The 14,946-nt window shown below is 41.1% G+C and overlaps 1 protein-coding gene across 1 annotated transcript; it reads right to left on the reverse strand.

Moving 5' to 3' along the window:
• Window positions 1–1,278: 1,278 nt before the first annotated feature.
• LOC148105730 (uncharacterized) lies at window positions 1,279–3,531 on the reverse strand. Its single transcript, XM_087837822.1, has 8 exons — window positions 3,265–3,531; window positions 3,052–3,169; window positions 2,886–2,977; window positions 2,670–2,784; window positions 2,206–2,307; window positions 1,839–2,006; window positions 1,558–1,713; window positions 1,279–1,334 (listed from the first exon to the last, which is right to left on the reverse strand). Exons 1-8 carry the CDS (start codon window positions 3,529–3,531, stop codon window positions 1,279–1,281), a joined length of 1,074 nt encoding a protein of 357 aa, XP_087693948.1.
• Between the last annotated feature and the right edge of the window lie 11,415 nt (window positions 3,532–14,946).

The following is a 14,946-nucleotide window of genomic DNA, read 5'->3' on the forward strand; positions in this document are numbered from 1 at the left end:
GAGACATGATGTCCCAGATGTCCTCAAATGGATTCAGGTCTGGGGAATGGGTGGGCCAGTCCACAGCATCAATGCCTTCGTCTTGCAAAAACTGCTGACACATTCCAGCCACATGAGGTCTAGCGTCGTCTTGCATTAGGAGGAACCCGGGGCCGCCCGCACCAGCATATAGTCTCAAAAGGGGTCTGAGGATCTAATTTCAGCACCTAATGGCAGTCAGGCTACCTCTGCCGAGCACATGGAGGGCTGTGCGGTCCCCCAAAGAAATGCCACCCCACACCATTAGTGACCCACTGCCCAACCATTATGCTGGAGGATGTTGCAGGCAGCAGAAGGTTCTCCAATATGTCTCCAGACTCTGTCACAAGTACTTAGTGTGAACTTGCTTTCATCTGTGAAGAGCACAGGGCGCCAGTGGCAAAGTTGCCAACCTTGGTGTTCTCTGGCAAATGCCAAACATCCTGCACGTTGTTGGGCTGTAAGCACAACCCCCACCTGTGGACGTCGAGCCCTCATACCACCCTCATGGAGTTAGTATCTGACCGTTTGAACAGACGTGCATATTTGTGGCCTGCTGGAGGTCATTTTGCACAGCTCTGGCCTTTCTTTCCTACCCCACAGTACCTTTCCTTATCTTTTGTTTTCTACTCTTTTACTTAGTCTTTGATCACGGTTGTCTTTCTAGATAATTAATTTAATTTGTTCTGGGGCGAGTCACAGGCTCGGGTGCATTCTGGGACTGTCAGTTCACCAGTGTGCTGGCATGCTTCTTAACAAACACACCACTACAGCAAACATCTCAGTTGTACTTGTTGATTTCTTCAACAAAACACTGAACAAAACTTTCCCTGTGAGTGTGCTGCCTGGTGCTTTCAAATTTTGTGATAATTTGAGCAGCCCATGAATTAAATTATGTTATTGTATCTGAACATGTACACTAGTCATTAAATTAGATGGGAAAGAATGATTCAGGGGAAACAACTGCACCAAGGGAATTACATTTTTCTTCTCAACATGTAAAATGTCTGTTGATAAGCAATTTCTAAAACAGACATTATAAAAATCACATTAAACAGATGTGATTAACTTTTTATTTTACCAAACATAATATCAATGATGACACAATCAGTCTTCATCAGAAGTGCTCAAATCACTCTCAGCGGCATCGTCTGGAATGTCCTCCTCCTCCGAGTCCATTTCCAGGAGTGGTTGGTGGCTGAGGATTCTCTTGTACACGTCCTTTACTCTGAGCATTTCAGCTTTCAGTTCACTTTGTTTTTAAACCAGGCTATGGAGTCCTTTCTGTGCATCCTCCGACATGCCAACAAGGGAGGCTGTAAAAACAACAAAACTATTAAATATAAGTCAAACAAAAACAAAAAAAACCTCACCTCATAAACACAAGGAATTAGGATCATGTAATTAAACTTTAAAGGGAGAAGGCAGTGTTAGCTAGCAACCCAAATATAGGTAAAAGATCCAGTAAGACTTTAGCATCTGCTATTATTTTCAATCAATTCATCACCAAATGTATAAATAAATAAAAGATGTGCTTACAGTCTGAGGAGATTGTCCCCAACACCACAGATCGCATTCGCAACACTGTCCAGTGATGCTGCATCTCCCTGCAAAGGATCATCTCCTCCTCTCTCAGGCGCCTCACAGCCATCACCTTCTCAAAGACCTTTCTCTTTGTTCGGAGGTCAGCAGCAGCTACAGTTTAACAACATCAGATGGGAAAACATAGTAGCTTATCATGATTCAAGAACAAAACATTCAACTACTGCTCAGATACTGGGAGATTGTTTAAAAAGGATATTTATAAATCAAGAGCTTACGTTCACTTGTGCTCTGCCAGGGCCAAACGTCGGTGTGGATGAGGGCATCACTGGATACGATTTGCTTTGTTGGTTCAGCGAGCTTGTTGTAGTCGTCAACAGCAGCCACCAAGCGTTTCTTCTCATCTAAGATGACCTTGTGAATTCTGTGTCGCCTCTTGTTGCTATCTGTAAATAATCATAAAAAATTCACACCTTCACATAATGCATATATTTACATTTTAATCTACACTCATCAATTTGTTTACTAGAACAAATCACATCCAGCTCAAACAAACCTGGATCTGATTTTATTCTGTTTACAAAGTAGCTGTACAAGCTGTACAAACTGAGCATCAAACGGTCCATTTCAAAGAAACTGTGACACCATTTTGTCTGTAAAGACTTTGTGTTCGCACTCTGATGATGACGACAAGCTCCTCTATTCGTGCCTGCAACGCTCCGAGGCTGCCATCAGTTTGATCAGTTTCTAAGTGAGAGGAATATTAATCAGAATACAGGATGAGTAACAGTCACCAAACTACAGTGGACTCTGTAATCACTGACTTGATGATATTCATTATAAGACATCTGGAGCCTTCATGTGCTGCATTATCATGAGATAACAAGTATGTTGGTGTTCAGGTTTATAAAACCAACTAGTACGACATCACTTCAACCCAGGTCCAATCCAATTTGATCAAACGCAACAACTCTGCCATCAATTGTGCTTTTACAAGGCTTATTTTTCATTGTTTGTTGACACTGTCAGAAAGATCTTAATTCTAAGTTCTTTAATGAGGCCATGGTGGGTCCCGTTGTTATACACGAGTGCATTATATTGAGACTCACCTTCAGCCCATTGCTGCACATCGGCCACCCATTGCTGCAGTGTGTCGACATCCACACCCAGCTCATTTCTGCTCGCATTCAGGCTCTCCACTTGTTCTCTAAGGATCCTTATGATCTAAGAATACATTAATAAATGTCATTCATATTGACATTTTTAGAGTACTGGTGTTTTCCCCCCATTACCACACACATTAAAATGGGTGTTGAAAAAATGACCTTTAGATATCTCTGGCTCAAAGTGCGGCCCAGTTGTTCCACTTTCCTTTTGTTCCAGCCCAAAGCCAGGAGGCTCAGCATGTCTGTTCGCCCTGCATTTCAGTTAGTATACAAATAAGAATGAATGAGCAGGAGACTGAGTGGAATCTCACACACAGACACACACCTGCTTTAGACATGTACTTCGTTGTGATGGCCGCCCTAGACAGGAAACTGTTTACTGGTTCCACCTCTTCTCCAACTGTAGAACCGGCCCCATCCTGAAACGCACCTCCCCATTTGATCTATAGAAAGGAGGTCACAATACATGACTGCTGAATTCATTCAACCTTATAACAAAATGTCTTAAACTTATCCAAGACTACAAGCTGCAATATACCTCGCATATCCAAGTGTGAGCTTTTGCATGCATGACGGAGAGAAAAGGACGCATTGACAAGAGGTTCCTCAGCTCAGGGCACTGCTGAGCCACGTTGGTTAAATATGGGAAATATTTACAGGCCACATCGGAGCAAACGAACATAATATGTCCTGCGACGCTAGCTACCAACTTCCACTGGAGAAAAAGGGGGTAAGCAAAGATCTCCCCTCGAAACATGTTCATTGCAACTAGGAGGACTAACAGCAAACAAACAGCTATTTCCATGCCCTCTTCATCCAACTTCCCAGTGGACTTTTTGGTCGACTCCTTTGCTGCAGTCCAAGATGAAGATCCACACAACCCTTTCCCTGGGACCTATACACTCAAAGACACGACGTGATTACGCCCTATCAGGGACAAACTTTTTTAACACAAATGCAAAAGAATTCGCTGAATTAGCCTCAAGTCACGTTCACACAACACCTCATAAAAACCATGTTTTGATTTTTTTAAATACACATGGTGACACAATTAAGTATGCGTTAAGATAAAGTCAAGTAAATAGTATTACGACAACACCAAGAGAAAGACAAAATAAATATCCACCCATCCAAATATGTATCCACACACGTATGTGTATATGGTTATGGCGTTAACGTCATTTTAACAAGATTAACGCTGACAGTACTGATATATATGTGTATCTTACATCATTTGTGTGTCTCTGGATGTATTTTACAAACTCAGCAACTTCCTCATCTTTTTCAATGAAGACACCTTCAAAGTTCCCCTGCTGTGAAGTGCTGAACGAACACAGTGACAGTTGTTTGAAAAGAAACGTCAAAATACAATTTTTGTACAAATCCATATTTGATTTATGTACACAATGCATAACGTACCTTGCATTTGATTGAAAGTGATAAAGCTTGCGGTTTCCATCAACCGACACAGCGAGCATGTCTGGAGTGCAGGCAGGGCAGCTAAAGCATGGCTCCTTGCACATCCTGTCCACCTCAAACTTTACAGCACTCCACTCCAAGAAACTTCTACTGAAGGCATCAGCTGATATTCTGCCAGTCTTTTAAGTAGAGGACAAACAACAGAATATTCAAGGACAGTCATCATAAACATTGATTTGCACAATTTCCTTAAACTTGACAAATTCAGAAACTCACCCTTTCAAAATGGGCTGTTCTTTCATCCAGCACTTTGACAAATGCCTTAAGTGACATCCCTGGTGCAGCCTTCTTAATGTCATAGAAACATTAAGAAGGCTGTCACTTGGTGTTCGCTCGCTCTGTGGTATAGTATCACTTCCTGTTCCTGCTCAAACACAGTGGTGTTTCTGAGTAGCTTATTTGCTTAGCAGTTTAATTAACAACTTCTAAATACATTCTTTTTTTTCACAGTATAATCTTCACGTGCTTCATCCGAAGCACACTTTCTGTGTACTCACTACCTAATTTATAGCCAAAGTATTCACTCACTGTCACTCACTGTCTCTGTACTGTTTCGCTAGCTTAGCTCGTAGCCGACCCGTTAGCACCATGGCTACTTCACCTGTCCCTTCTGCACTTTCTTGCTCATTGTGTCAGATGTTTAGTTACTCCTCGGCCTCCTTTAGCGGTAATGATATCTGTAACAAATGTAGCATATTTGCAGCTCTGGAGGCCAGGATTACTGATCTGGAGACTCGGCTTCGCACCTTGCACTCACCCTTAGCTAGCCAGGCCCCTGTAGCTGGTGCAGCCGAAGATAGCGTAGGCCCCGCTAGCTGTTCCCCGGCAGACCCCAAGCAGCTGGGGAAAGGCTGGGTAACGGTGAGGAGGAAGCGTAGTCCTAAACAGAAGCCCCAGGTACACCACCAACCCGTTCATGTGTCTAACCGTTTTTCCCCACTCGGTGACACACCCGCTGGGGGTCAAACTCTGGTAATTGGTGATTCTGTTCTCAGACATGTGAAGCTAGAGACACCGGCAACCATAGTCAATTGTCTTCCAGGGGCCAGAGCAGGCGACATTGAAGGAAATATAAAACTGCTGGCTAAGGGTAAACGTAAATTCAATAAAATCATAATTCACGTCGGCAGTAATGACACCCGGTTACGCCAATCGGAGGTCACTAAAATCAATATTGAATCGGTGTGCAACTTTGCCAAAACAATGTCGGACTCTGTAGTTTTCTCTGGTCCCCTCCCCAATCAGACCAGGAGTGACATGTTTAGCCGCATGTTCTCCTTAAATTGCTGGCTGTCTGAGTGGTGTCCCAGAAACGATGTGGGCTTCATAGATAATTGGCAAACCTTCTGGAGGAAACCTGGTCTTGTTAGGAGAGATGGCATCCATCCCACTTTGGATGGAGCAGCTCTCATTTCTAGAAATATGGACAAATTTATTAAACCCCTCAAAACATGACTATCCAGAGTTGGGACCAGGAAGCAGAGTTGCAGTCTTACACGCCTCTCTGCAGCTTCTCTCCTCCTGCTACCCCCCCAAAAACCCATCTCCATAGAGACTGTGTCTGCTTCCAAAAAGACAAAAAACAAACTAAAAACCAGCAACAAACAACTTAAACTTTTACAAAGAAAGAACAATACAGTATCCACATCTGAACCAAAGAGTAAAACAGTGAAATGTGGATTATTAAATATTAGGTCTCTCTCTTCCAAGTCTCTGTTAGTACATGACTTAATAAATGATCAACAAATTGATTTACTCTGCCTTACAGAAACCTGGTTGCAGCAGGATGATTATGTTAGCTTAAATGAATCAACACCCCCGAGTCATTCTAACTACCAGAAATCTCGAAGCACAGGTCGAGGGGGCGGTGTGGCAGCAATTTTTCACACCAGTCTATTAATTAATGAAAGACCAAGACAGACTTTTAATTCATTTGAAAGCCTGATGCTTAACATTATCCACCCCAGCTGTGAAACTCAGAAACCAGTCTTACTTGTTATCATCTATCGTCCACCTGGGCCTTACACAGAGTTTCTGTCTGATTTCTCAGACTTTATATCTAATTTAGTTCTGAGCTCAGATAAAATAATTATTGTGGGTGATTTTAACATCCATGTAGATGCTAAAAATGACAGCCTCAACATGGCATTTAATCTGTTGTTAGACTCAATTGGTTTCTCTCAAAATGTAAAAGAACCCACCCACCACTTTAATCACACTCTAGATCTGGTTTTAACATATGGCATAGAAACTGAACATTTAACAGTGTTTCCTGAAAACCCTCTCCTGTCTGATCATTTCTTGATAAAATTTACATTTACAATAATTGATTACGCAGCAGTGGAGAGTGGACTTTATCAAAGTAGATGTCTTTCTGAAAGCGCTGTAACTAAGTTTAAGAATATAATCCAGCCACTGTTATCATCGTCAATGCCCTGTACCAACACAGAGCAGAGCAGCTATCTGAACGCTACCCCAACAGAGGTCGATTCTCTTGTTAATAATTTCACCTCCTCACTACGTACGACTCTGGATACTGTAGCTCCAGTGAAAACTAAGGTCTCTAATCAGAAGTACATGACCCCGTGGTATAATTCTCAAACACGTACCCTCAAGCAGACGACTCGTAATCTGGAGAGGAAATGGCGTGTCACAAATTTAGAGGATCATCATTTAGCCTGGAGAAATAGTTTGTTGCTTTATAAGAAAGCCCTCCGCAAAGCCAGAACAGCTTACTATTCGTCACTGATTGAAGAAAATAAGAACAACCCCAGGTTTCTCTTCAGCACTGTAGCCAGGCTGACAAAAAGCCAGAGCTCTTTTGAGCCAACCATCCCTTTAACGTTAACTAGTGATGACTTCATGAACTTCTTCACAAATAAAATTTTTATCATTAGAGAAAAAATTACCAATAATCATCCCACAGATGTAATATTATCTACAGCTACTTGTAGTTCCATTGATGTTAAGTTAGACTCTTTTTTTCCAATCGATCTTTCTGAGTTAACGTCAATAATTACTTCCTCCAAACCATCAACGTGTCTTTTAGACCCCATTCCTACAAAACTGCTCAAAGACGTTCTGCCATTGATTAATTCTTCGATCTTATATATGATCAACCTATCTCTAATAATCGGCTATGTACCACAGGCCTTCAAGGTGGCTGCAGTTAAACCTTTACTCAAAAAGCCATCTCTAGACCCAGCAGTCTTAGCTAATTATAGGCCAATCTCCAACCTTCCTTTCATATCAAAAATCCTTGAAAGAGTAGTTGTCAAACAGCTAACAGATCATCTGCAGAGGAATGGTTTATTTGAAGAGTTTCAGTCAGGTTTCAGAGCTCATCACAGCACAGAAACAGCTTTAGTGAAGGTTACAAATGATCTTCTTATGGCCTCTGACAGTGGACTCATCTCTGTGCTTGTCCTTCTTGACCTTAGTGCAGCATTCGATACTGTTGACCATAATATTCTATTAGAGCGATTAGGACATGCTGTAGGTATTACAGGTATTGCACTGCAGTGGTTTGTATCATATCTATCTAATAGACTCCAATTTGTGCATGTAAATGGAGAGTCCTCTTCACACACTGAGGTTAATTATGGAGTTCCACAGGGTTCAGTGCTAGGACCAATTCTGTTTACATTATACATGCTTCCCCTAGGCAGCATCATTAGAAGACATAGCATACATTTTCACTGCTATGCAGATGACACCCAGCTCTATCTGTCCATGAAGCCAGATAACACACACCAATTAGTTAAACTGCAGGAATGTCTTAAAGACATAAAGACTTGGATGGCCACTAACTTTCTGCTTCTCAACTCAGATAAAACTGAGGTCATTGTACTCGGCGCTGAAAAGCTTAGAAATTTGGTATCTAACCAGATTCTTACTCTGGATGGCATTACCTTGGCTTCCAGTAACACTGTGAGGAACCTTGGAGTCATTTTTGACCAGGATATGTCCTTCAACGCACATATTAAACAAATATGTAAGACTGCGTTCTTCCATTTGCGCAACATCTCTAAAATTAGAAATATCCTGTCTCAGAGTGACGCTGAAAAACTAGTTCATGCATTTATTACTTCCAGGCTGGACTACTGCAATTCATTATTATCAGGATGTCCAAAAAACTCACTGAAAAGCCTTCAGTTAATCCAAAATGCTGCAGCAAGAGTACTGACAGGGACTAGAAAGAGAGAGCATATTTCTCCTGTTTTGGCTTCCCTTCATTGGCTTCCTGTTAAATCCAGAATTGAATTCAAAATCCTGCTCCTCACATACAAGGTCTTAAATAATCAGGCCCCATCTTATCTTAATGACCTTGTAGTACCATATCACCCTATTAGAGCACTTCGCTCTCGCTCTGCAGGCCTACTTGTTGTTCCTAGAGTATTTAAAAGTAGAATGGGAGGGAGAGCCTTCAGTTTTCAGGCCCCTCTTCTGTGGAACCAGCTTCCAGTTTGGATTCGGGAGACAGACACTATCTCTACTTTTAAGATTAGGCTTAAAACTTTCCTTTTTGCTAAAGCATATAGTTAGGGCTGGACCAGGTGACCCTGAATCCTCCCTTAGTTATGCTGCAATAGATGTAGGCTGCCGGGGGATTCCCATGATGCATTGAGTTTTTCCTTTCCAGTCACCTTTCTCACTCACTATGTATTAACAGACCTCTCTGTATTGAATCGTATCTGTTATTAATCTCTGTCTCTCTTCCACAGCATGTCTTTATCCTGTCTTCCTTCTCTCACCCCAACCGGTCGCAGCAGATGGCCGCCCCTCCCTGAGCCTGGTTCTCCCGGAGGTTTCTTCCTGTTAAAAGGGAGTTTTTCCTTCCCACTGTCGCCAAAGTGCTTGCTCATAGGGGGTCATATGATTGTTGGGCTTTTCTCTGTATCTATGAAGCGCCTTGAGGCGACATTTGTTGTGATTTGGCGCTATATAAATAAAATTGAATTGAATTGAATTGAATAGAAAGACAGAAAGACATCCATTGAAAACAGGGTGCAGAAATTTAAGGTGCCAGGCCAATATCTACCACCCTGGAAGTCCTTAACTGAGGGGGACCACATTAGGTCACAGCTGGTGCAGCTCACCACTGGCAGTGCAAGGTTATAACGGCCTTTAGGAAAGATAAGGATAAATCCAGTCATGGCTCAACAAAGACATTCATTTTTTTCATGTTGTGAACATTTCAAAGCGGTCTGGTAAATCCAAATGACCTTTGACAGGTGCCCACATATACTGCGGGCCGAAGGTAATTCAAAACAATGTAGCAATGTACAATTTGCAATAAAGAAAAATAGAGAAAAAAAGAAATAAAAAAGACCCAGAACCAGTCGTTCAAAAACTACAGCATTTGACATCTTCTAAATGGCTCTGTTACACAACCAATCAGGAGAATGTCTAAAAACAGAGCTCGATCTTTTTACTGTCCCATACACACAAACGTCCATAGAGAAAACGACGTTTATTGAAATTCCGCCAGTTTCTGCAATCACAGACGGAGGTCCAATCGAGTTTTCCATCTCATCGTCCGGAGAGGATTACCTGGATCTAAACGATTCCTATATCTACACACGAGTAAGAATCACAGATGCTGACGGCACAAACTTAGGCAGGGATACAAACGTGGGACTTGTTAATTATCCAGGTTGTACCTTATTTAGTCAGGTAGCTGTAGATTTGGGGGATCGCTTGATTAGCCAATCATCCAACACGTATCCATACAGAGGCATAATAGAATGTCTTATCAATTATAATAAGGAGACTTTAGACACACAGTTCAGCAGCGCTTTATTCTGTACAGACACAGCCTCGCACATGAATGATACATGTATAGAAGGGGAGAACCAGGGTCTGGTGACCAGAGGTACTTATACAGCGAACAGCAGTATTGTTGAATTGATTGCTCCAGTACACACAGACCTGTTTTTTCAAGAAAAATTATTACTTAATGGAATCGATCTGTCGCTGAAATTTGTGCGCTCTAAAGACGAATTTGCTGTCATTACTGGAGCTAACACCGCGTATAAAGTTAAAATTGTCTCTGCCAGCTTATTTGTGAAAAAATCAGTCTCACTGTCAATAGAAAATTGTATTTGTTTAGTCAGCATAAGCTTTTAATGATATAAGTTTATTTGTGATAGAATGCTCTTGATGATCTTTGATCTTTGAATGATCTTTTCATTGCTCAGAACTGATTGTTCTTTATGAAACGTGTTCTGATATTTGTATCTGAATCTTCCCACAAGCGATAGTAAGAAGTTGAACAAGCAGTTCTGACCTTACACACACACACACACACACACACACACACACAAAATCACATATGCACATGCTTATGTCACTGAACAAATGTTTTAATTCCTGTTGTATAAAGAAAGAAAGCAGGACGGTGACAGACCACAAGTCCGTGAGTGTCTCTTACGTGTAGGAGCGCTCTGTCACTTGTCCTCGCGAGTAAAGACAACTGCAGTTTTTGTGTTTTCTAACTCAAGTGTCTCAGCTGAAGAATTGCGGGGTGATTTTAAGAAATCCCCTCTCACTCACCAAGTGTCAGGCTGGCACACGGCAAGGCGCTGCATCATGCAAATGCAAAATATGCTGTAGACAGAGTTTCTTTAAAGACCTTCTCCATTCCTGCTGGGGCAAGAATATCAACTAATGACAATTTATTTATGGGCAGGTTGCCTAAATTTGTCAACATCACCTTCGTGGATAACGAAGCTTATCCTGGTTCTTTTACACGTAATCCATTTAATTTTAAAACTGTGATATAGAATTCATGTGTTTATACGCTGATGGACAGTCGTATCCGGCCAAACAATTCCAGCCAAATTTTCAGAGAAAACACGATACCAGAGAATTTTATCAGCTGATACAAACCACTGGAAGACATTTAAAGGATAGACCATTGGCCATAACACGTGAGGACTTTGGTAACGGCTACACATTATTCTGTTTCAATCTGGAAGCTGATGAAGGACATTCAGGGAATGTATCGTTAGTTAAAACTGGGAACGTGAGGCTGGAAACCCGTTTCAGAAATCCGCTACCCCGAACAATGAACCTGGTGTGTTACTCTGTATTTGATTCAGTCATCGAAATATCTAATATGAGACAAGTGCTGCTGGACTACTACTAACGATTCAAAATGAATACAATAGAACTAACCAGCGTTGTTAAAAGGATTAGTAACAGGGCTCATCTTCTAGGCGTCTTAGCATGTGACCAGCTGCCAACAAAGACCATCAGATATCCATGCATGGGCATTGTGAATACAGAGCCATCAGACTTACCTGGGAAGCACTGGTTGGCGTTCTATATCACAAAAGACAAGCAAGGCACTTTTTTGACAGCTTCGGCAACTCACCTGATAAGTTTTCACCCGAGGTAAAACTTTTTCTTTTAAAAAACACCGCTCGGATATTGTATTCTGGCAGACAGGTTCAGAATGACTTTTCGGTAACCTGCGGACAACACTGTGTTTTTTCTATATCATGTCCAAAAAGGAGCGTCTTATTCAAGACTGATTAATATGTACAGTGATAACCTTGTTTGTAACGATGCAATGGTTTGTCATTTTATTAACTAAATAAGACCCGTTTCTGTATGTTTTGAAAATAACTTTGATTGTGTGCAGTGCGGATACTGATTGAAGTAACAAATAATAAAAGATAACAGAAGAGAATATCGTTTCATCTGATATTTATTTTCACCTAATTGTTAAAAACATTATTTAGTAATATTACAATCTTTAAACATCAGCATAGAGTTCAAAAAGTAGTAAAAAGGATAAAACTGTCATCTGTTTAACAATATAAGCATAAGTAAGAAAAAAAACAATTCAAAGTAGTAAATAAAAAGGGAAAACTGTCATCCATTTAACAAAACAATATAGACATAAATAAGAAAAAAAAACACACATAAGTAGTAGTATATAAAAAGGGAAAAAATGCGAGGGTAAATGATCTTTTTTTCAAGAATAAGAAAAACAAACATAATTTTAAAATTCATTAAAAATCTATCCACCCGCTTCTACTCTGCCTTGACTTTTTATGTGTGGTAAATAAGCTTTGATCACTCAGTGACCGCTTCTTGTGCAAACCATTTGTTTCAACACTCGGGTCGCCAGTGTGGCCTTTATGTTGGCTAATAGTCCTCCTCATCTCAGCATTAGGAAAAGCAGACAGAGGAACATTTAAGCGGGCGAGTGTTTTTAAAAATGTCGACCACCCTGCAGGCCATGAAACATCTGTTGCTCTACGTGTTCCTGTTGCACTTTTGATCAAATCATAGAGATGTGAACCTCTGATTATCTGGTTGTCAATAATAATCTCACCTCTATCATTCCAAGAAACTCCCGACGCACGAGTGAGCGCTGTTAAAATAAGCTCTGCATTTTTTCTGCTCCTTTTTGCCATATAGGACAAAATCTCATCCGCAAACACGTCTTTTTGTCTGTCGCCACCAACATTGCTTTGGCGGTCAGATGCATCCTGACCGGTTTCAGAAGGCAAAGATAGTGTTAGCACATTTTTTTCACTCATGCCTTGTTTCACAAGTGAACAGTATCTCTGAAGAATGGCAGAACACTTTTTAGCCTCTCATCCACATCCAAATCTGGCAGCTGCAGCACTTCAACCATAGCTTTGTCTAGCTCGTTTTGCGCTACATGTCTGACGGAGCCTGTATGTTGTTTCTGCTGATGGTTTAACATGTCCAACTGATGCTGCGGGATCAAAAACATTTTCTGTGTGTGCTCCATTTTCACCTATTTGCTATAAGACTGGTAATGAAGGGTATGGCGGCCCCTAATAACGGTAGCAAAAATCCTCCAGATTGGTTGATGGATCTTCTCTTTTTCAAACTTTTGACCTTTTTGTCCGCAGCCAGTCTGATTACTTTTTTTTTTCTTTTTTAGTTGTCTGTACTGTTGATCAGTCAGCGGGATAACACCTTTCAAAACATTGAGCGATATCTCACACAGAGCATTAATAAAATCCATGCTTGCATTACAAATAATATTCCTCCATACGCTGGGTGGGGATTTATACAACTCCAACAGTGCAATGTTTCTCTGCATCCGTGAATACGACATCCTTTTTACCGCTTTAGCCCTTTTTGGGGATATAAACAACTTGATGATCTGACAACAAATTGGTTCTGAGTCTTAAATAGTCAGGCGTCTTAGATGTATAATCGATTAGAAGATACCCATATGGGGTGGATGTGTCATCATTAAAAGCTTCTAAGAAGTATTTTGTATTACCTGGAAACATCTGTCTACCTAAAACTGAAATTTGATATTTATCTCTAGGGTTGTTAAACAGAATTAAATAATTAGTGTTCAACGAAGTTGTTGCATAAACAAATTCTGAACTAAATACATGCAGCTCAAGTTCCTATGATGAACGTATTGTGTGAACACATTTTGAACTTCTATGCTGTTAGACGCAGTATTCATCACATCGTCGATAATGAGCAAGTTGTTCTTATCCGGAGGTAAAAGGACATCGTCACTCAGAGACTCCAGTATACCATTCACAAAGGTGATTTTTCTTATCTGAAGAAGTTGATTGTATAAAAGGTTGCCAGCAGGAGTAGATGTAAACAATATTGTCAGTTTTGGCTGAAATAATGGTGGATGCTTTTTCAATGATGCTTTTGACAAAGAAAGTCTTTCCACAATTACTCGGCCCGCTAATAACTAAACTAAAAGGGTGCTGGAGCCTCCCATCAAAGGCTTGATCCTGATCAGTATCCATAAGGGAGTGTTGTATAGTCAGGCAACACCCTTCTCTTGTTATAGACCACCTGAATCTTTTTTTACAACTGTTTCATTCCTAAGATGAAACCTCATCTTATTGCATTTGATGGTGTCAGACTCTGCAACTAAATGCGCATCCCTGTTGGCCACAAATGCCTTGACTCAACGATTCGTGGGTAACAACTTTAGAATTAACATCATTGAGTGTTACACCTTTACACTTAACCTGAGTCTTGCCCTGTTTTGTGTAATAAGCATAGCATTTTGGACCTCCAGAGACAAACTCAGTAATGTGATCATCCTCTTCAGACCCGCCATCACTGAGCTCATCAGTCAGCTCACCGAGGTATGGTCCTAAAGGGGGTACCCACTCCCCGGGATGAGAGGTGAAGATAACTGAATCTGTGTCGCAGTAAAGAATGCGTTCCTGCAGCGTGTCTAACAAGTCATACAGAGTGAGCCTCGCATAGGCCGTAGTCATAGCACCGACAAAGACATTCACATCCTTCACCCGTGACCCTCTACCATCAGCGTGACACCACTGAATCATTGCAACATCATCAGAGATGAAACAAAACTGGCGTACGTCATAATGGTCACTGAACATCAGCTGTGTGAATCTGGCAGGGTCTGTAATCAGCTCACAAGATGGCATATTTGTTCGCATGCAGAATCACCCCCAGAGAGAGTTCAGAAGCAGTTTATTACAACTTCTGATTGCTTTGTTTACACAAATCTTAGCAGGGTTAAGTCTGATGCCTTCTCTCTCATAATAGTCTTGAACAAACTTCTGCTGCTCCTCAGCTGTTTTGACATTTTTCGGGTATCCAGATGCCTGCTGCTTGAATTTCAAAAAATGTTTTGACATACGGCTTAAACAGTGTGTCAGTCTTATTAGGGAAGTGCCAAACTTCAGTGATGCAGACAATCTCATACCCTTTTTCAATAGCCTTTTCAAGCTCAAAG

The sequence above is a fragment of the Neolamprologus brichardi genome, chromosome 3, assembly GCF_056152115.1.
Source record: "Neolamprologus brichardi isolate AB-2024 chromosome 3, ASM5615211v1, whole genome shotgun sequence".
Taxonomy (NCBI): domain Eukaryota; kingdom Metazoa; phylum Chordata; class Actinopteri; order Cichliformes; family Cichlidae; genus Neolamprologus; species Neolamprologus brichardi.